The sequence below is a fragment of the Corvus hawaiiensis genome, chromosome 6 (assembly GCF_020740725.1).
Source record: "Corvus hawaiiensis isolate bCorHaw1 chromosome 6, bCorHaw1.pri.cur, whole genome shotgun sequence".
Classification (NCBI taxonomy): domain Eukaryota; kingdom Metazoa; phylum Chordata; class Aves; order Passeriformes; family Corvidae; genus Corvus; species Corvus hawaiiensis.
The window spans coordinates 10514613-10536450 of NC_063218.1; the positions used below are offsets into that span (position 1 = coordinate 10514613).

Consider the following 21838-nt stretch of genomic DNA (forward strand, 5'->3'; position numbering starts at 1 on the left):
TGTTTCAAGAATATCTCTTCATCTGTACCATCATCTAGTGATGTGATGAGGTAACATGTGGTTCACATTTAATCATCATGAACACAGCTGCTGAAGGAACTGGAGCATTTTAATAAAATGTCCAGATAAGCAATAACATCTTGCCCTATAAGACAAAAGTTCACTTTCTAGTGGATGTTGAACTTGATGAGTGCATCGCTTGTTACAAAAAAGGAAGTGTTATCTTAGAATAGTGGAAATACTACATGAAAATCAGTTCTTTCACTTGAGTGATTCACTTGAGTACTATTTGAACATGAGTTTTAAAGAAAAAAGGTCACTGTAAAAAGTTTGTCAGAAAAAAGCAAAAATTGAAAAAAAATTGGTAAGTCTAAGGAAGGACTGAGAGCTACAAACTTAGTCCAGAAAAGAAGTCTAAGAAGGGAGGTTTATAAGTAGATAAAAGGCCTAAAGAATCAAGACAGTAGTAGTTACCTGTCTGCCTCTTTGTTAGGGTTTTGGTTCAAAGCAGCGGCACACTTTTGAAGACAATGCCCCCACGTACTGCGTAAGGATTTTACTCTGCAGAAGCTGGGTTTCTTCTGGAGGAAACTAACCAGAACCTCCATTCCAGGTGTGGACCAAATGGCCTTTTGGATTCAAGGAGTGCGCAAGAATCAATCACTGGGTTTGACTCTCCTAACAGCTTCAAAGCATGTTTGGTCCAGGAAACCAGGCTAGATACAGTGTGAAATTAAATTCCTGAACTGCATACAATATAGATGGGAAAGCTCAGCACAGGATACTTTGATGTTGTTCTGGTCTTGCTGTGCCAAGTGACTTGCTATAGTGGCTGTCACCACTGACATCTAAAGAATTTCAGATTAGTATTTTGGCAGTTTGTGTTTTGGCAGGATTAGAAGTGGTTTCTGGATCTTTTCAGAACTAGACTTGTGAATGCTATAGCTATCAAAAATGGGAACCCTTTATAGTGACTTCAGATGGAGTCAGTGTTGGGAATGCCTTCCCACAGTATAATATTCAAGGAAGGCCTGTTTTCCATAGTATTTTTTCTGTTCTTTTTTCAAAAGATGCTCTACTTCACCTATGGAACTTACCAATTGGAAATCTCAGTACAACAGCAGATGAAGTATTTATATGCACTTCAAGAGACTTTAGTTTATATTTGCGAGGGTGTTTAGGATGGTCTTCCTTAGCTGTTAATGAAAAGTCTTAAGGTGCATAAAAGATACAAATTCTAGGTGGAAACTTGTGTTAATAGTGCTTGGAGTGCCAGAACCAACAATGTGTTTGATACTCTTTTCATTTGGAAAAGCATGGAACTTCGCAAAAGCAGTTCACACATTCCATCCCCTCCAGTGGAAAGGAAATTTCACAGAAGTGAAATGAGAAAGTATCTTAGTTTCATCCTTCTGTTAGAGTTGTGAGTGCTCACAGAGTTAGTGGTGTCAGTTACCTGTCAATATCACATCTTGTTAATCTCTTACCTAGAAAAGTTTTAGTTTATAGTTGCAGCAGCTTGAAACTTTTGATCAGTTTAAATTATACAGGAATCATTGATTTTAAGTTCACTGTACTTTAATCCCTCTTGCCACAGAGTATTTTGTGCTTTTTGCTTATGAAAGAATCCTTTGACCTTTGTGTATACCACACTGCTATAGCTGCCAGATTTTATAGTTACTATCAAATAGTATGTAAAGGTTGACCTTCCATAATAAGAAAATGAAACATAATTTCTTGAAAGGAGCTTGTGGCATCTGACTTGTATAAAACAACACTTGAGAAAACTGAATGGAGGAGCTGTGATTAATTTTTCCATAGTACTTTCATACATACATGGGACCTATGTTGGAAACTACTTGATGAGCTTAATCTGCTAAAAATACATTTAAAAAATACCTATAAAGTACTTGTTTAAATGTATAAAGAAATTAATCAGAATTAAACTAAACATATTCCTATTAGAATTAAGTAGCTTAATTTAAACACTGAACAGCTAAACAAGGTAGATTTTAAAAAGGATGAAAATTATATTCCGTTCTTCTCAGTTTAGCTTCTTTGGATTTTTTGGAGAATGCCAGGGGCTTTATTCTTACCAAACAACTTTTGCATAAATCAGTAGCTTTGAAGAAATATAGTTTAAACAAAATAAAAGCATGATACTAGTTTTTAGTCAGGATCAGTGATCAGTTTTTGCCAGGAAACAATGTAATCCAAGGAAATGTGGTATTTGACCAAAGAGGATTGAGACCACATGTGAATTTATCCCTGTGAATACAACTGCAAAATCAGTATCTAAGACGGATTGATATAATCACCAGTACACATCTGTACTGGCATGTCAGTACCTTTCTTTTTCTTTCTCCTTTGCGGACCAACAGAACTCACCTTGGTGTTCTTTACATTTTTTCCAGCAATATGAGAACTAAACCCAATGCAAAAAAACCACCTGTATGAAACTTCTTGTAGCATGGGATGTCTGAGAAAGCAAGAGGAAAAATGTTTCTTAAATTCTCATTACTGTGCTAGGAGAGAAACAGCCTAACTTAGAGCCTAGAGATTTCTTCCCTAGCCGCCTGGACTTCTCCTTTCACATAAAGGAAGCCAGCCACTTTGCAAGAAGTGTGAATTGAATGTCTGAATATCCCTTACACCAGCATGTAAGGCTCTGACTCAGGAAGTCACTGCCTTGAGAACATAATTTATTTTTTTCAGAAGTTTCATAGTAAGGAAGGAAAGTTTGAAATGTTACTTGAGTGCATGACAGTTAGAATAGCTTATAATTTGAAATGCTAGCTGGAAGGAGGATAAACTACTCACGGTTCTTCCTCATCACCTAGGCTGTATTCACCTGGGTATATACCCAGCTGGGTGGAGCATTTTCATGAGTGCCCCAGTGTTAATTTCAGTCTTTCATTTCCCAGGTCATACAGGCAGGTAGTTCATGTATGGAGGGACAACCTCCACAAGGGAATAAAACTAATAATAAGTGAAAAGCCCCCTGAAATAAAATTGGAAATAAAATGGGTTTCTGTTATCTTAATTCTGGTTTCTAAGAATAAAATGACTGCAGAAGTCTGTGTTTGTAGACAAGAAAAAGAGTATTCTCTGTAGCATGAAGTTTTTTGTGAACTACGCATAAAACACACAAACTACACAACAGTGAAAAAATCACTTTTGCAAACTATGCAAAAGTGAAAATACACAGTCTTTAGGAGAGAATGTAAGGAATATCAGCATAGAATGCAAAACTCTTCCAGATTTTCAACCTTTAGAAAACCACACCAAAACAACAAAGAAACCAAAAAAGCAATCCACCTGTGGTTTGAAGTTTGCCTGTGCCTGACTATCCCTTTCATCTAGAAACACTACGGACCGTTACTTGAAATGAAAAGGTGTCCTGAGAACCTGTGCTTGATGGAATTGTGCCTACCTGGGAAACTCAGGCCAGCCTGAGAAATGCTTTCTGCGTGCTTGGTGTTTGGCTGCACATGCCAAAGGAACTGGGAGTAATTGTCCTTACAGCAGGGTGAGAGAGATAGGAAGAGTACACTGTGCGTGGCGACTGCGGCTCTAAACACTTGCATGTGCTCCTTTGCAAGGTTCATCTGCCCTCAGAAATGTGCTTGTGCGTCTTTAAGGTCACACGTCCACATTTTGTGTGAAAGACCATTTAGGCACACTGCTGTAGATGAGCACATTCCAGTTAAAGAGCAGTTATTGAAGGAAGAGCGTGTCAAAATGTACCTTGTTTGAGAATTTGGATTGTATAACGTGGCTGACACCTCCTGGAAATTTGGCAGCGTGGAACTGAAACAATTGTTTTCCTTCCCTTGTTTGTTAGCAAGGATTTCTTGAATGAGCAATGCTTACTGTGGTTCCTGCAGAAGGGTGGAACTGCTTGGTCTTGCTTAGCACAAAAATAACTAAAACTCTTAATGTGCCCCACCTAAGTATTACTGCTCTGGATGGATTAGAAATACCTTTTCATGTAAGTGCTGTTGTGTACAGACTTGATCTGTGCAGTGTTCAGTAATAATACGTCATCTCGACTCAGGATGCTTAGTCAGAGTCTCAGCTGGGATCAACAGACAGAAAAATGTGTTTCCAAAAGAAAATAATGGCTGAGAGAAAGTAAGACTGATCCATTGTGTACCACAGGTTCTGATCAGTACTGTGGTTTCTAATGAGAGATACTGGTTGAGGTTGCAGTGAGAAGTGAACGTGTAAAACCGAAGCTTCCTGCGGTCAGTCGTGCTTGGCAGTGAGAGGCAGAGCTCTTTGTGCCCTTTCCACCTTGTAATCACAGCTGTAGGGTACTGAGTTCAGTGTTTTGATGTACTTCTAGAAATTAACCTGAGGCACAGCGAGCCTATGGGCTGCAATTAAGGCTTTCTTACCAGTTCAGGAGCTTTGGTGGTTGGTGTTAGGTGCCCAGCAGGGACTGTATCTTCCTACATTGTAGATTAACAGAATTCCAAAATATTGCGCACCACATATGATACTTTTCATTCAACTATTCAGAGAGTCAAAGCGTTCAGAATACAATGCAGAAGTATTTATTTAGTTTTGCTTTTCTTCAGTGTGCTCTTCATGAAAAAATAAAATTAAATCAAAGCAAGCTATTTTCTGCTGTGGAAATGGATGAAGAAAGAAGCTGCTTTGTTTTGAAAATGCTTCAAATGAGCTGGTTGCTATCTCAGTCCTCCTCAGCTCCGTGTGTTTGTGTGGCAGCACCAAGTAACTATGGAGACAGGCAGGTTGCAAGGAGCTGGAGAGACACAGTTCATTGTGGTGCTGCTGTGAGAGCAGCCATTTGTCTCTTCAAACCACCCCACACTTCACCCCCCCTTCCCCCCCCCCCCGCCCCGGACCTGAGGTACAGCTTAGGTGCTATTTGAGGCCTTTATTCTTCTTCTGCAGAATCTTTCTGGCTGGTGCTTGTAAGGGATTTCTTATTTGCACAACATGAAGATACACACTGCATGCTCAAAAACCTGATACTGCTTTGTAAATCTGCACCATGGCATATGAACTCTATCAAAAGACACTCTGGCTTTTAAATTTAAATGTAAAATAGACATGAAAAAACTGATAGAGCAGCCCAGACCAGTTTTTCCTCAAAGATGTAATATTAAAACTATCAACGAATGAGCTCTATATCAAAGACTTTTCCTATCCAAGAGTACCAGGAGGATAAAGTAGATCCTGCAGTGTTTTTGCAGTAGCTGGTGTGCAAGCATGAGACAGAAATAGTAGAGTAAAAGTGGCATAAACAAGCTTTAAGCAAAGGAAATGAATGTAATATTCAATTATGAATCTGGTAATAAGACATTATGGATAAATTGTTTACATCTGAAATGACATTTTGTCTCTTTTCCCAGTTGAAAGGCTTGACTAAAATCTCTCCTCAAATGTCTAAAGCCTTTCCAAGTTCCTGTAAAAGGTTAATTCATGATATTTTACACTCTTTTATCCATGCAATTTTATTGTCTGTTAAACTAAGGAGATCTTTTATCGTCCACATTTATTGATGCCCTTCCTTCCAATTTTATTTTTAGAATCATAGAATGGTTTTGGTTGGAAGGGACTTAAAGGATTTTCTCGTTCCAACCTCACTGCCATGGGCAGGGACACCTTTCACTAGACCAGGTTGGTCAGAACCCCATCCACCCTGGCCTTGAATAATAACAATAATATATGCTTTTTTTCTCTTTTTTTAGCAAGTAAGGCCTTTTCTATTCCCACAGTAGCATGAGAGGCCCTTTAGTTCCTTGATCACCTCAATTGTCCTCTTTCACACCTGCTCCAGGTGAAGTTTATTTTTCTGAGGTGTGGCTGTGTGTGGAGTTTCCAGTGAGTTTGTATTGCAAGGCAGTAATGTTTACCCATCCCCAGCGGTGTGTATCTGCCTGTGAGTTCCAGACTCGAGTTTCCCTTTTTTCTTAACTACCTGCCATTATGAGAGTATTATCACCTGTATGCCTGTGTTCCTCTTCTTTTCAGCTGAGAACATTTTGCAGTCGAGTTTCACCTTTTTAATTTAAGTCCAGTCCGTGAGAGTAAGTTTCACATGAAAGTTTAAGGTGCCATGAGCATGAATAGTGTCCTAGTGAGCTTTTTTTGTCTTTGCTTTGAAATTAATGCCAGCAGGATTTCCAAGAAGTATTTGTTAGCTGGCTTAATTGTTTTTGGAAAGCCAGTCTTATATTTAAATGATTTCTGCACTTTATTGCACCATACTTATCGTTTATATAAAAAATTTGTAACTTGATGCTGCTTACTAATGCTGATCGTGTCGCTCAAAGGGCAAAGTACAGTGGTGGGAAGTTCTGTCATGTCTGTAGAGGCTTATTTGGCTCAGATTCCCACCCTGTAGATTTCATTGGAACATTAGGAAAGGTGGAACTTAACCTGGGATGGCTTTGCACAGTGCAGCCCTAAATGTCAGTATGGAGTGGGTTTTGAAGATCAAAACATAGCAAAATAGTCCTATAAAACAATTCAAGAAGCAAAATACTAACTCTTGCCGAAGTCTAGAAAAGCTACTTTGACTATATTGGTTCTTTATTTTATTTTATTGCAGTACAAGTGAAACAGAGCTTTGAGACACAAAATATGGGAGGGAAATGTATGGCAGAAGCAATACGAATCTGATGGGGTGTTGTGGCTTGTAGTTACCATAGCTGGATCTCACTTATGCTTTAGCCCCACTTGTCATACTTTTTTTTGACATAAATATGTGTAAAGTTGGTTGAAGTGTAGGCACTAGGATTCATTAGGCTTTCTGAAATCCTCGAGGAAACATACTTGAGCTTTATTGCAGTTTTCCTGTTGCCTCAGCCTTGAGCATGACAAGTCATAGTGATGCTAATCAAATCAGATGGTAATCAGTCCATCCAGGCATGCCTGGAAGGGGGGTTACAGTGGTGGGGGAACCCTTGCATCTGCAGTTTTTCCTTGTCACTTTTTGAAGAGTTAATAAAACATAATCACCTAAATATCTACCAAACTATTCTGTGATTGTTGAGTATTAGGCCCCCCTGATTCTGCATTCCAACCTGGCATTATGAGATGCAAGTTGGGAGTAAGTTTTCATTTCCTTAGTTTGACACAGGTATTAAAGGTGGTAGTTCTGGGGCAAAGGTGTGTGGATTAGTTAGCACCCATCCCACCCCTTTGGCCAGGTAGAGAGGTGTAGGAAAGAAATCCAAGAACGGAGCAGAGCTGAATCCTCACAGTTTCAGTGGCTGAGGGTTCAGGGTCTCCCCAACCTACATCTTTAACTCGGTGGTCAGTAGTCACTGAGGCCCACACTGCAGTGTGTGTTACTCAGGTATTAAGCATGTATGTATTTAAATACTTTCTAAATACTTAGATAGCCACAGGAGCCTGTGGCTGAGTTCCAGAACTTTTGTGTGACAATAATACTTTCTTCATCTTGTTACCTTTCTATTTTATTTGATGCTTTTCAATGTCTGTGTTAGGAGAAACAGCAAATTATTGTTCTCTGTTCCATCTTCTCCATGACATTCATGGTTTCCTGTGTCTGTTGTAGCTGTTATCTCTTGCAGGCCTGGAATATTTTAGGTTATTAAGTCTTCTTTGGAAGCTGTTTTATTATACCTCTGCTTGTACGTTTTTTTCCTTTCATTATCTTTAGCATACTTCTTTTTGGGTTTTTTTAACTTCTCTTACAGTGTAAGTTGTATTAGCCTTGGAAATGAAGAGTGAACACCAATATTAAATCCTGGTCTGTGCATAACATGAGCACTTGTTCAGCCAGTAGACTTTTAAACTCTGAAGATAGAAACAATGCCTTTGTTCTTAAAGTAGGCATTTGTAGCAGTGTACAAATCTGTGTCCTTTGGAATACCTCTAAACACCAACTGAATGGTTTTTCCTTATGTTCGTAGGTGTGGTGGATTGGTATGTAGGATAAGAACCATCATATTTAAAACCAGACATCTTGCATGGTTAGCACAATTGCAGTATAAGAGACCTCTGTTTGATCTCGCAAAGTGGTCAGTGTGGTTATTGTAATTGAATTTGAGGTATGCCACAGAAGGAGGAATTGATACAAAAGTAAGAAAAAACAACTCCACTGTAACATCTCAGAAGCAGACAAAGCATTAGATGACAGAAGTAAACTTAGAAATGCTGCCACCTGATGAAGAAAGTAAAAGAAAGGTAACTCAAGGAAATGCTGAAGTATTTTATGGAAGAAAGGATCTTTTCCAGTATTGTAACAGTACTCTTCCTCACAATAGCATTGAGTTTATCAGGGCATAATCTTGTTTGTGCTTCCCTGTTTCAGGTCAGACATCAATGAAGTTTGGATTATGCTTTTCTGTTTGTTTTCTTTTAAAAAAATTCTAATGATTCGAGCTGGTTGAGAAGTCAGGTCTTGTCAGGCAAAAATTCTGTCAGTTCTGTGAGATATCTTCAGCAGCCCTAAGATTTCTTTCCAGAGATAAAAATCATGGGGAATTACCTAATTTGCTGTGTGGTTCAATGAATTTTTTTGCTGACATGAGAAGCTGTCCCACTGTTACCCTTAGAACTAAAGCAGCAGTGTGTTTACTGGTGCCATAACTTGATAACCACTTAATGTGAAAGTATGAGTCAGCTTTCTTTTTATGAACTATACTTTTTCTTCCACAGAAGACAATTATCTTCCTCCAGAAAGTTTAAATTGGTCTTTTTAAAGCAATCTTTTCAGTTGCAAATAAATAGCACTAATACAGTTAGTGGCTGGGGAATTGCTAAATAAGTCCTACAGATTTGGCATCCTTTCTTCTTTTCCTTTCTTCTTTCTCCAGGCCTGTTTCATTTGCCACTTTGTTCTAACATTTGCAGAGCTCCTCTGCTGTGCTTGCCCTCTGTGATGCCAGGCTTCCATCGTTCCTCAGCAGTTGAGCACACTTCAAACTTGTGCTATTCTGCAATGCTTTTGGACGGTGATGGCCTTAGATGAAGTGCAGTAGATGCATATCTGGGTTCTGATTTGTGTGCTGTATTTGTACTTAAATGGCTGAGCAGTTCAGTGTTGTAGTGTTAGAAAACTTGAATGTTGCTACTCCAGGGCTTGCAGAGCTACGCTTGAAAATTGCATCTGCTGCAGAGCATTGGTTCATTCCTCTGCAGTAGGTAACCTCTTCTCTCCACCAGGTAACCTTGGTGCTGCTCTGTCCCTGCACTGGAGGTGGGGGCATTTCCTGAGTCACCATGTTCTGTCTGGAACTGTTTAAAAAGTGTAGTGGGTAATGTCAGCATCTTGCAGTTTCTCCAAGCTTTTACTGTGCTGTTTGACTTACAGTGTGCCTTCAGCTGGATCAGGGTAATGACCCAATTAAGTGTATGGAGAGAGGTTTTTACAATGACTTTTACCTGTGATGAGGAGAGGAGCAAGGCTGTTTACATTTTAGGGCATTACTGGAGGTCAGTTGAACAGTTTCGTATGTGCCAAGGAACCTCATGTGTTTGGTTGAGACTTTCTTGTCTTGCTCATCCTTCCACCGCACCAGGAGCAGTGTCTGTGGGAGTTGTTTGTAGGCCAGGAGACACTGGGGTTGCAGTGTAGCTCTGGATATTCTACATTGCTTAGAGAAGCTGCTGCTTAGTGCTGTGCCTTTTCCAGCTGTGTCCAGGGCCAGATTCCCATGTCTTTCCTGCAATGGGTACCTTTTTTCAGAGCTGTGTGTCTGTTACATGACTGTGCAGGTGTGTACAAGGTGCTGTCATCCACTATGTGACCTGGTGAGTGGAGCTTCGCTCACTGAGACGTGGAAGGCTGAGCTATGCACCTGCAGGGTGAGATGTCTGTCTAAATGTGAATATCCTGTTCTTGTGTTAGTGGAGAAGCAGTAGTTTACCTGCCCCTGACTTGGAACTTCTTTACTGGTACTGTGTAGGGTGATACTACATTTCCCTCTTCCCTCCTCAAGACTTAAGACTTTTTATAATGTTGCTTTGCTTGATGCACTATTCCAACCTTTTTTTTTTTATAGTCAGCAAGCATCTTCTTAAAGCTGCTGTAGCTGAATCCTTTCTAGATAAGAGTTTTTAAGCAACAGAAGAGGCGAGGTGATGTCATTCCTGTTGCTTTTCACACGGCTATTCAGAGCTCTGTTGGAAGCAATGAAAGCTGGTTGGTTTTCTGCTTCTGAAATAGAGATGAGCTGAGAAGCAGTAGAAATAGCAGTAGAAATATTCAAGCATGTATAGTCCTGTAAAAATGTTGCTGTCTTAGTCATGATGCCTGTTTTTCTTTTGCCAACTGGAAGAACTTTGTGGAAATTATGGCTTTACCACAAGAAGAATTAGTTTTGGTCTTTGAGAATACAAGTCTTGGTCAAAATAAAGTCTTCGCATTCCTTAGCCTTGAAGTTTTTTGTATTCTTTGGTTTTTTTCTTGCCCTGTTACAGCTGTGTGCAGAGCTACTGTTCATAATAGATCAGCGTAAGCAAGTCTAATACACAGGATGCATAGTAAAACACTTCAAGCAAAATGGTGAATAAATAAATGAATATTTTTTTCTTTTAATATGCATACGGTACACAAAAGCATGCTAATTTGCAAATATCTTTCAAGTTTCTGAGACTTGAAATGTGAAAACAAATTAGTCAAATGTAGTGTATTTCTATTGACAGCTGCCTTTCTTGTTTTCTCAGGCTGCCCTTTTAAATGTTGCCCCATTGGCTGCAGTCATGACTACAAGCCCCACTTGTTCTTGGGAAACAATGCAGCTTTACTACACATCTTCATATGAAAAGCTTCATGCTCCTCCTGTATCATCCCCCACATACTTCATCATGAGCTCTTGACCACACATGGTGCATCAAGCACATAGTAGTAATGTTGGAGGAATATAGAAGGAGCAAAGACTCAGACTGTAATTTATTGATGTGTCAGTTGATCACTGATGACTCCATAGTAACTTACTTTATTGATTTGTGACCATTAAGCTATTTGAAAACTGTATTTCTCTGACCATGCTTTTGTGTGAGTATTGATCTCTTTAAATATTGTATTTTTCTGACCATGCTTCTGTTAAAGATATCTTATTTTTTCAGGTTGCAGTTGTTAAAATGAAGTGTACAGAGCGCATTTATGCAATGAAAATTCTAAATAAATGGGAAATGCTTAAAAGGGCAGAGGTAAGTAATACGGTTTTTTAACACAGAGAATTTTTAAAATTAGGAACATTAGGAAGATTACATTGAAGCTCTTCCAGATTAGGAAGAATTATTTCATGGGCATAGGAGCTTCGTTCTTTTCTCTTTTTTTTTTCCTTAAGCTGTTTTAATGCAATCAAGTCTGACAGTCCCTTCCAGGCATCTGTTGTTCTCAGCATTACTGTGTATTCGTTTACCAGACAGTCTGCCCTAGTTCTTACCCAGAATTTATTGGGCAGATTTTTGTTTACAGTAAAGGCAAGTTAAAGACTACATGAAAGCTGAGATTGGTGGTACTGTGACATTCACAGCTGTATACAAAAACGTTATGAAAAGGTCTTTCTTCTCTTCCATTCAGAAAGCATGCATTAAGGAGCTTTGCATCCTACAGTTTGTAACAGGATTTGTATAGCTAGTAAAACTATAAATATTTTTGAATCAGAGATTCAGATGGTAAAACAAAACGTGTTAAGAAGGTAAATCTGTTTAAGAAGGGTTTTTTTGGTGAAAGGCGATGTTCACTGTCACAACAAATTGTGTAAATGTAAAGGCGAATGGGTACATCACACATTAGGAGAAGAATACGAGGAATACACAGTGGGAAGCAGCTTCTTAGGTATTTCTAGGATACATACTCCCGTATGATAGAGGAAAACCTTATGGCAGGTATATAATATTACATGAGTTAGCAGATAAATGAGCAATAGATTTGAGGAGAAAAGACATGTACTGCATCAGGACTTGCAGCAGTTCTGTAAGGGGCAAGCAATAGCTGCTTTGCTGAGGTCTGAGCTTGCTGACCCTTCCCTGTCCCATTATTCTGTCCCTTTCCTGACACTTCCTCCCCTCAGCCTGCCCTTCCTAGTCCCTCCCTTCCTTTCAGTGAGTCAGTGCCAGGCCTTTTCCCGTGACAAAATCTCCTCCCTCTTGTTAAGTCCCTCTTCACCACTGCCTTTGCCCGATTTAGTCACAGTCTGTCCCTTCATCCATCCATGCACTTCTTTAGAGGCAGCAGCAGCCGCTGCCACCCGGCTCTCCTTTGAGTTGTCAGGAGATTTCACACCCTGGGCTGTGCTGCATCAGCGGTTCTGCATTAAGCCTTTCCCTGTATGAGGGAAATTTGGTGCCTTTTCTGCGCAGATTTCAGCTGTGTTAATTCATTGGTCAGTATAGAATTATTTTAAACAGAAATCTTTGCAGGGGTCTCCCAAACTCTAATGGAAATACAGCTATGCTGGCTTACTTCTGTCATTTTTAAAGTGATTTCATTAAGTGGCCTAAGTAGATGCAGCTTTTGCATGTAGAGAAGACAGCTGTTTACAAATTGTGTTCTGATCATGCAACTAACTCGTCTTATCCTCTCAGCAGGCATGGAGGATGTATAATGAGCAATAGTTTTCCCAATACACATTTAGGAAAAGTAACAGTCAAAAGACATTTTCTTTCTGCGGATTTTCCCCGCTTACAGAGGACAATAAAGGAGCTGTCTTCTCTGTGGGACCGCTTTCTCTTTTCATGTTCAGTTTGCTCTCTTGATTTGGCTTTTCTGGATAAGCAGGACATTACAACCTGCATATCAAGTTCATGCAACATCTGATTGTTAAAAATTTCCCAAATGTGGTAAAACTTGTTAGCTTTTAAAATGAAGCCTGCAAGACTACACTAGCCTCTTAAATGGAGAGTTCCACTGAAAAAGCAGACTTCAGGTATTTTATTAATCCACTTCATCTATTATTACATAGAAATGTTATCATCATTATTATGAGTGGTCTAAGAAGCATGTTGTTAACACTGGTTTATGTTTGTTGTGTATGACATAAAACATATCAAGAAGTTAGCAAAATACTGCTTATTCATGTACCAGCTGCAAGAAAAAAACCCATATGGTTGGAAGCCACTGAAATAAAGGAAAGGTTAGTGAATATCACCTGACATCCATAAATGGGTTGGAAGCAAAAATAGGCATGCCATTTATGTTGATAAGGACCATTTGTATTCGTCGTTCTGACAGCAAAATATATAGTCATTAGAGTATTACTGTTGACAGCTCCAAATAAGTCCTGACTGCCTGATTAGGTAGCCTGTCACACTTTCTCAAGTCACGTCTCAAGGCCTTTTAAGCTAGTGTAAGCAAAGAAGGAGAATTTTATGCTCTGAATTCATGATGCAGTGTTCAGCAGTATTACTGGGTTTTCAGTGTTCATAACATTCCCTCGCTGTTTGAGGTTGCACAGTGTACTGGATCAAGGGACTGATGTCTTCAAAAATAAACAAACTAGTTTTCTGCGTTGGCAGCCTCCTCACATCGTGGTGCCAGGAGAGCTGAGAAGTGCTGTGCTCTGGTGCTGCGAGAAGGGGATAGGATTACTTGGAGCTGCTGTAGCTGCCAGCCTTTTTTGCAGAGCGCTACTTTGGCCTTGCATTCATAAACCATTAAACAACTCAGTTGGCATTTAATTACAATTTGCTTCTCTTTGCACCAGTGATTACTAATTTATAATGTGACCACAGCATGGTCTTCTCCAGTAAAAATATAGATTGAATTTTGCTTCCTTTGGGAGAAAAATAGTTGGAGATGCATTTGTAAGGTGCAATCAGTATATGATAAGGCTTGGGCCTTACAACATTTTCTAATACATCTGAAGAAGTGGCAATGACAAAAAAAACCAAACAGTTCTTGTCTAGAACCCAAACACTTCAATCTGCAGCTACCAAATATCCTGACAATGCCTGTCTGGATTGAGAGTAGTGGAAGAGTCCCAAGGTCTGTTTCTTGATCGTTTTGATCCAATAAAAATATTAATATATTTTTATTGGGGAAGACTCGCTTGAAGTTTATGAAAGTTGTTTTTATGTAAAGATACTGAGAAAACCTGTTACACAGAGCTTGCTTCTCAGAAGTGTTGCAGTGTGCCGTTTGAAGTAAAGGAAAGATTAGTAGAAATGAAAATGTATTATACAGGACAAAGATAAGACAGTAATAGTAAAATCTGCTTATTTCCCATAGTGTGTTAGCAGTGTCTGGAACTGGGACTGTAATGTAATAAAAGTATACATGAAACTGTTTTCATAAAGGTCTTTATCGGAAGAATCAGACTTACTTTTGTAGAGCCATTATCTTTCTGCTACAGATGATAGCGACAAGTTCTCATTTTCTGACTTTAAAAAATGTTTTGTAAAACTAAGATTTGGCTTTGACTTGAATTGATATGTGGGCTTTTTGTTGTTTGGTGTTGGGGGGGGGTGTTGTGTGTTAGTGTGGAGTTTTTGGGGATTGGGGGGGTTGGTGGGGTTTTTTGTTTTGGTTTGGGGTTTTTTATTTTGTTTGGTTTTTTAAAGTCACAGTCAGGATTAGAGTGACTGAATGCCTAAGACCTGCAGAGATTCCCTGGCATGTCACTTGTGTAGACTGAATTCCAATGAATAGAGACTTCTGTTCAGTAATTTGAAATAATCCCACAAAACATCCATATATATTCATCCTGTGAAAACTACTTGTTGATGTTGACAATGGCTTTTCCCCCCCTCTCTTCTTTAGACAGCTTGCTTCCGAGAGGAGAGAAATGTCTTGGTGAATGGAGATTGTCAGTGGATTACTACATTGCACTATGCCTTTCAAGATGAGAACTATTTGGTATGTTTGATTTATCAGTAAATAAAAGCTTTGGGTAGTGAAAGAACTTTATTTTTGGTATATTTTTAAAATATTAGTGCATTAAATCAGTCCACCTCATGCCTCACAGCAGTGTTTCAACATTCTTGTTTTCTCCTTGAAGTAAAACTTCAAAGGGACTAACTGTAACTCCAGAAGAGTGAGAAAGTTGTGTAGGACTGTAGTATATAGAGCTTTAGTTAAGAATCTTAAATTAACTAATCTCCCCTTGCATAAAAAATACCATGTTCAAATTTAGTATTTTTGATAAGGTTGTGATTAAGTAATCTGAGAGGTGTTAACTCTGTGAAAGTAACAAATATTTTTATTTTATTTTAAACTTCCAGAATGTCTTTTGAAGCAAGATTTTGTTTTAAACTGGCGAAAGTAATTTAAAAGTTTGGTATTTTAAAATCCTTAGGGGAAAAAAGAGCCTATTTCTTAAAAGTATTTCTATAAAGTATGTTTTTAAATCAGCAGGTTGGTCATCTCAGTAATTTGAGAGACCTTAGCAAACATTTATAAAGAAAATCTGTACTCCTGTGACATTTCTTCATGATGGGTTACTAGAGGTGTGACATACAAGCCCTGTTTACTTTAGTCACAGAATATAGCAGAGTACTGGTTAGGAGCAAAGTCAGTAAAGCCCCAGTATTCTGCAATATACTGAACCATACAGCTTCCCTGTGGCTACTTCAGGCTGGGTTTGCAAACCTGCTGTTTCTGTAACATCTGACACAATTGTAGTGTGAAAGTTTTCACCTTCCTAACACTAGTAGCATGGTAGCAAGTCATGAATATAAATAAGAAAAAATGTATTGATAAAAGCCTGCCAAAGAGTTCAGGAACTAAGCAAGAGTTAGAAAATAATCAATCATTTCCACAGATGCTGAAACAAAACATGTTACTTTGTCATGTCCGAAGTATTTCTAGAATAACAAGCATACAGTAAGAAAATACGTAGTCACATCTTAGGCCCTCATTTACAGGCTGTTTCCATTCAGTGGTTTGTGATAGGTCCAGGTTTTTAATCTCTCACAGTTTAGTTATCTCTGGTACTGTTGTATGATTTCAAATCAGCTTATAATTTCAAATTCCTACAGAACCAACCTTCAGACTTGCATAAAAAGCATCCTGTATTGTATTTCCAAGTAGCTTGGAAGAATGGAGCTACCTAAGGAAAAATCATTAGCTTTGTGAGGTAACAAGTAATAGTAAAGACAGCACAGAGGGGGAATCTTTTCCCAAAGTTCCCAAAGGCGTTTAGATATTGAAGTTTCACTTGACAGCAGACCGTAGACATCTAGCATCTAATTTAAGATCCAGTATCTGAGAAGGCAACAGTTCTGCCCAGCAGCCAAAGTCAGCAGATTCCCAGGTTGCCTGAGGTCTGCTTCCACATGTGCTGAGATGCCGCCTTCCAATTTGGTCTGTTACTCAGAAACCATCTTCTGTAAATGTCTGGTGCTCACAGATGGAGTGGATCTGCATCGCAGTCACCGTTGTAAATGATGCATGAAGAAAAGGTGAAACGCATCAAGAAATCACTTCATCCAAAAACCTGGACAGAAGGTTCTCTTCCATACCATCTAGTACTTGTCCAGGGACTGAGATCTCTGATCAATTCTCTTTGGAGCTTGAAGAAGTTTATAGCTACATTTTTCCTCATCCTGGAGAGCGCTGCCTTGTTACAGAGCCTGGGCAGATCTGGTTTACTTTTTAGCTGTGCTGTTCATCCATGATCCTTGCAGAATGGAATACAAAGCTGAGATCAAAACAAGAACAGACAACAGAGCTTGGTTTTCCAACCTGGTCCTCTGCAAGAGAAAGCTCTTGGTTCCGGCATTTCCTCCCAGTGGTGTTGGTGCATTATATCTAGTGATTCTTAAATGCAAAACCACATAAGCTAACCCTGAGCAGAAGGAGAGCCTTGTGTCTTCCCCCACCTAGTGCTCTGCCATCTCTGGCTGTATGATGAAGGGTTCAAAACGAGACAAAGAGGAAGTAAGATACTAACAGAAAAATGTAGAAGCTGCCTTTGGAGAGTCTAAAAGTACTTAGGGTTTTATTCTCTCTATTTAATATTAACAGAGCATTTGATAATGCAGAACTTACATTTAAGCAAGAAATACAAAATTCTATGGAATATGTGTGTTCTGGTGTCCATTTTCTGGTTCTGCTCTTGTAGTTTTAAAACCTTTCAAGCAAATACACGATGTATTACTGTTTTCTGAACAGCCAATTCTTAAATCACATGACATGGAAATGGTAGCATAACTTTTTTCTGGTTCTTAAAAAGCTTTCATAAGAGACAGCCTAAGTCAAGATGGGTTAGATAAGCCTTTGGTGATTTAGCTGAAGCAGATGCGATGTAAGTGCAACATAGTCCATGAATATTGAAAATTTGTATGGGACTTGAAGTTCTCCATCTCTTCCAGATTTGAATCTCTTAATTTTCTTTCCTAGTCTCATTCATGAAGAAGGGCATATGTGTATCCAACTGCCGTCAGCCTCTCAAAGGCTTCTGAGTACTCATGAAAGTATTTTGATATCCTTTTTTCCTTTGATTTCCAACTACTTTCATCCTGTTTGATGTAGTCACTTCCCTGGAAGAAATGCAATACCTCTAGATTTCAGCATCAGAACAGCCTTTGTTTTAATCTCATAAGAAGGGAGAAGCACCTCCTGGCAAGCAGATCATTTTGAATTGAAAAATTAATACAGTTCCACTTCCTCATAGAAGAGATCTCACCATCTTTCTGTGATCCAGGTGCCTTACTTCATGTGTCACCTGAGTTGCTGTTGAGCTATAAATACTTTGGGAGCTGACAGAAGTGCATTACCTTGTCTCTGAAAGGGAGAATATTTCACTTCCCACAGAAGGCTCTATAAGGTGTCTTTGCCTTGAATTTGACAGAAAATGCTTCAAGATAGTATCCCTTTTAAAAGATTTATGGTTTCTGTCTGTAGCATTTTGTTTTCAAGCATAATTGTTGCATGTGTACAGTGTTCAGTACATGCTTAAAGTTTCTTGGAGCAATATACACAGATCGATTTCAACATAAGTGATGCAATTTGCCTATCAGATTAAGCCGTAATTTGAATAAGATAGAGGAAAATACCAAAACTTGTGGCTTTTGGAGTCGCTATTTTAATCCAAAAGATAGTGAGGAAATTGTTAATATTGCACTTTATGTTGCTTGCATTCCTATCTTCTTTAATTTGCTTCCCTTGTGGAAGATGAATCTGTGGCATGGACAGTGGATTCTAGTTTGCTTTTACTTTGAGGAGAAAAATAAGATGACTGCTTTGGAAATTTAACTCCAGAATAAGCAAAGTTAGTCCTAAAACCATGTATCAAATCATCTTGGGAAACATGAAACAAAATTGCTCAAGACTGGTAGTACTACATGAAGTCATTATACTTGAAGTGATGCTCTGGATTTAGGTGGATGTTGCTAGGAAATACCTGAAACATAATCCTTGTTTTGTGGTATGAGAAACAAATAGCATGCCTGAGTCTTCTTCTTTTATGTCACCCTATCAGTTTTGGTCTTTTCCATGGATAGGGTGATGGCTGATTGGCCTAGGAGGCTGTTTACATTTTCATTGAAATATATTCAAAGGAACGTTAATCTTTGACTTCTGAATTTCCCACTTTAGTGCCTCTGGCTTGGCAGTGCTTTTGGCTTGTTATGGGCATCCATGTATAGTACAGTAATGTAATGTATAGTGTCATCAAGTGCCTGCCAGCTGTGGTATGCATCCATGATGTGGAATGTGCCAAGATGAGCATTTGAAGATGTTGATGTGATAAGTGCCACTTTAGGAACAACGAGTAGTATTGAAATGGTACCAAAACTGAAAGTAGTAACTAAATGTATATTTTAGACTAAGCTGCATCAATTATTGAGTTTAACTATACATTTTCTTTCATAATCCTCTGGATGTTTGCAGTTTAAGAGTTGGTAACCTACATTAGTTTTGATGATATTAGGTAATTTTCTTTGTGATACTAGTTAAGACAAAAATAAACTCACCCTGATTTACTTGTTTGTTGCTGCCATATTTTATTTGGGCTTTTTTTATCATAGGAACTAAATGCTGATGTGTCGTTCTTACTGTGATTATGAAAGGAATATGTCTTTTTATACTAAGTAAGTAAATAAGTAAAACAGAAGACCACCAATTTTGACTACTTTTCACAGGCATAGAAAAAAAATAGTGAAAGGGTTTTTTTCAGGGGTTTACTGATGAACTGTAATTTTTTTTCTTGCCAGCTGTCTCTCAGTACTTGATTGCTTTATTTCCATATTTTCAGTATCTGGTGATGGACTACTATGTTGGTGGTGACTTGCTGACACTTCTCAGTAAGTTTGAAGACAAGCTTCCTGAAGATATGGCTAGGTTCTACATTGGTGAAATGGTGCTTGCTATACATTCCATACATGAGCTGCATTATGTGCACAGGTAAAATACCTTCTCATTTGGCAAAAACTGCATGTACAGTTATATGAAGTTAATCCCAAAGACACTGCTATATATGCAAATGGACACAGTAGCCAAAGGCAAACTGCTATGGATACATGCTTACTTTATGCTGTACAATAGCTCTATAAGCTACTTTATTTTAAATATCAAGTTTTGATGGATTGATATCAGAAGCAGTGACATTTATCTGACTAACCTTTTAAAGTGTCTTCTATTTTTAATCAGGGCTCTTGACTTATTCTCAATTCACTTAATAAATATTTATCTGCCTTTGTCCAAGCAACCTAGAAGTTTGAAGGGGTTTGAAATGGTTTGAACTTTCTACAGATGTTTAGATATTCTGCAAAATTTATGCACAGTAAGCCTATGATAACATCAGTGCATGTACTTACCTGAGGTCATTCTCAAACAGATTTTGTAATCAGTGGGCATGTGCTGGTCTAGTTTTGCACACAAGACGTGTATTCCAAATTAGTGGCTACCATCAAGTAAACTTAGGTTGTGGTTGGTAGTAGCTTGTACAGTTAAAGTTTAAAAAGTATAGGGAATTCTCAACTATAATTCTTTGAACTCTTCCGTTTGCACTTTGATTGCTGTTTCAAAAATTAAAAAGAAAAGACATTTAAACTCTCTAAAACTCCTGTGAGTAAATGTGGGCAATATTTGGGGATTTAATAATGTTACCGCCTCAGAGAAGTTCACCAGAGGCAGCATTGCACCAATTTCCAAGGATGGTGGCCTGACTTGCTGAGCAGCTACATCTTTTCATGGGGCTGAATGAAGGTCTGTTGTGGCAATAGGAGCATGTGGCTCTGTGGCCAAAACACGTGCTTTGAACAGGACATGTGCCAATGCCCAAAAAATTACTGCTTGGCAACTGGAATGGATTAGGAGGAAGCATGATTGCTCTGGAGAGGGTTTCAAGGACCCTTTAAGGGCTTATACGACCTGTCAGCTGTAGAGAGGAGACAGTGGAGCTCAGAGGGGAGTCATTAAGCCTTTGTGAACAGCAGTACTGGTCCCTGAGGCAAGTGAGAGCTGCATGCCAAGCAAAGATTGGCTCATGATGCAAGTGGCACTGTGAGGAATGCTCTTCAAAAAACAAACAAACAAATCAGTGTATACTTGTATATTAGTTTTCATAGTCCCCTGCAACTACTGAGCTTGACTGGTGCTTGTGGGACTGTAAGAGAATGCTGACAATATCTGGAACTGAAATGTATGGAATAAGTTTAACAGTACAGAATTACTAATTAATTTGCTGGGGAAGCATAGTGACATAGTCCAATTGTCTCAGCACATATTTTTGTGTATTATCATAAGTAAATATGCATTTAAATTTATGTAGACAGGCATAGATTAGCATTTATTATTTTGTATTAAGACTGCTAATGAGTAGCAGTATTAGTGACATTTCAGTAATTAATTTCAGAGCATTAACCCTTGGTTAAAAAAGGTTAATTCCAGTTTGTGTTGGAAAAACGTATCAAGTTGGCAGAATTTTTACACATATGAGAAGCCTTTGTTAAGTCTGTCACAGTTTTTCTCACAAATCTCAAGTGTGAGTCTGGAATTCAGCACCTTAAAAATCAGCCATTGTCAGCTTCCACATCTGTGTAGCAAGGTGTATTAGAACACCTTATTTTTGTTTACTCCTAGTAATTCTAGTCTCCTTCTCAAAGATTAAACTGGAGGTATTGTACAATTTTTAAGTTTTTCAACACATGTAGTGGCATTTGGAACCTCACATTTGAAAAGAAATACAGATTTCATGGTGCAACAAAACTGGTGGGTTTAAGGTTGGTCAAGAGGAGAGAGTCATAAATTGTACCATAAAAAGAGTTTACATCAGTGGGTAAAATTCTGTGTTGATCCAAGATTAATATTTACAAGCAGAGCTAATATTGTGTGTTTAAATCTTTTCACGTCTTTCTGTCACAACAGGGACATAAAGCCGGATAATGTTCTTTTGGACATGAATGGCCACATACGACTGGCAGACTTTGGGTCCTGTCTGAAAATGAGTGAAGATGGCACAGTATGTATAAAGCAAAATTTATTTGGGTTGCTGGTAGTGGAGCCTTAGAAGTGAGTTGCTGCTTTTAAAGAGATTTAGACATCATCAGTGTGCATAAGGGAGGTGATAGATTGGTAACTTTCTGACATGCTAAAAATTGAGGGTACAGTATAACTCAACATACTTAAATGCGTTTTTGAAACCTTCATCTCCTTGTTTTACAGGCTGCTAACTTTTAAAGTTAGCCTCTGCTATATTTTTCTAATGTTCACTTTTTGTTCTAATGACCGTTTAAGTGGGGGGAACGGTCAGTGACCAGCTACACCAGTTAGGCACACACAAATGTGGAGTCGCCATCCAAACAGATGCGTAGATGTGGCACTTGGGGATACGGTTTAGCTGGACTTTGCAGTGCTCAGTTAACAGCTGATCTTAAAGGTCTTTTCCAACCTAAATGATTGTCTTGATTCTATAATTAATAAGCAGTTTGTTTTATATGC

The 21838-nt window shown here is 38.6% G+C and overlaps 1 protein-coding gene across 9 annotated transcripts in view; it reads left to right on the forward strand.

The window, feature by feature from the left end:
• Positions 1-21838, forward strand: part of CDC42BPB (CDC42 binding protein kinase beta) — a 92856-nt gene that overhangs the window by 30046 nt on the left and 40972 nt on the right. For all 9 annotated transcript variants that reach the window (XM_048305552.1, XM_048305551.1, XM_048305557.1 and 6 more), the window contains exons 3-6: positions 11077-11160; positions 14717-14812; positions 19152-19300; positions 21266-21359. In XM_048305552.1, the coding sequence (XP_048161509.1) occupies positions 11077-11160; positions 14717-14812; positions 19152-19300; positions 21266-21359 (423 nt within the window). The remainder of the gene's footprint in view (positions 1-11076; positions 11161-14716; positions 14813-19151; positions 19301-21265; positions 21360-21838) is intronic.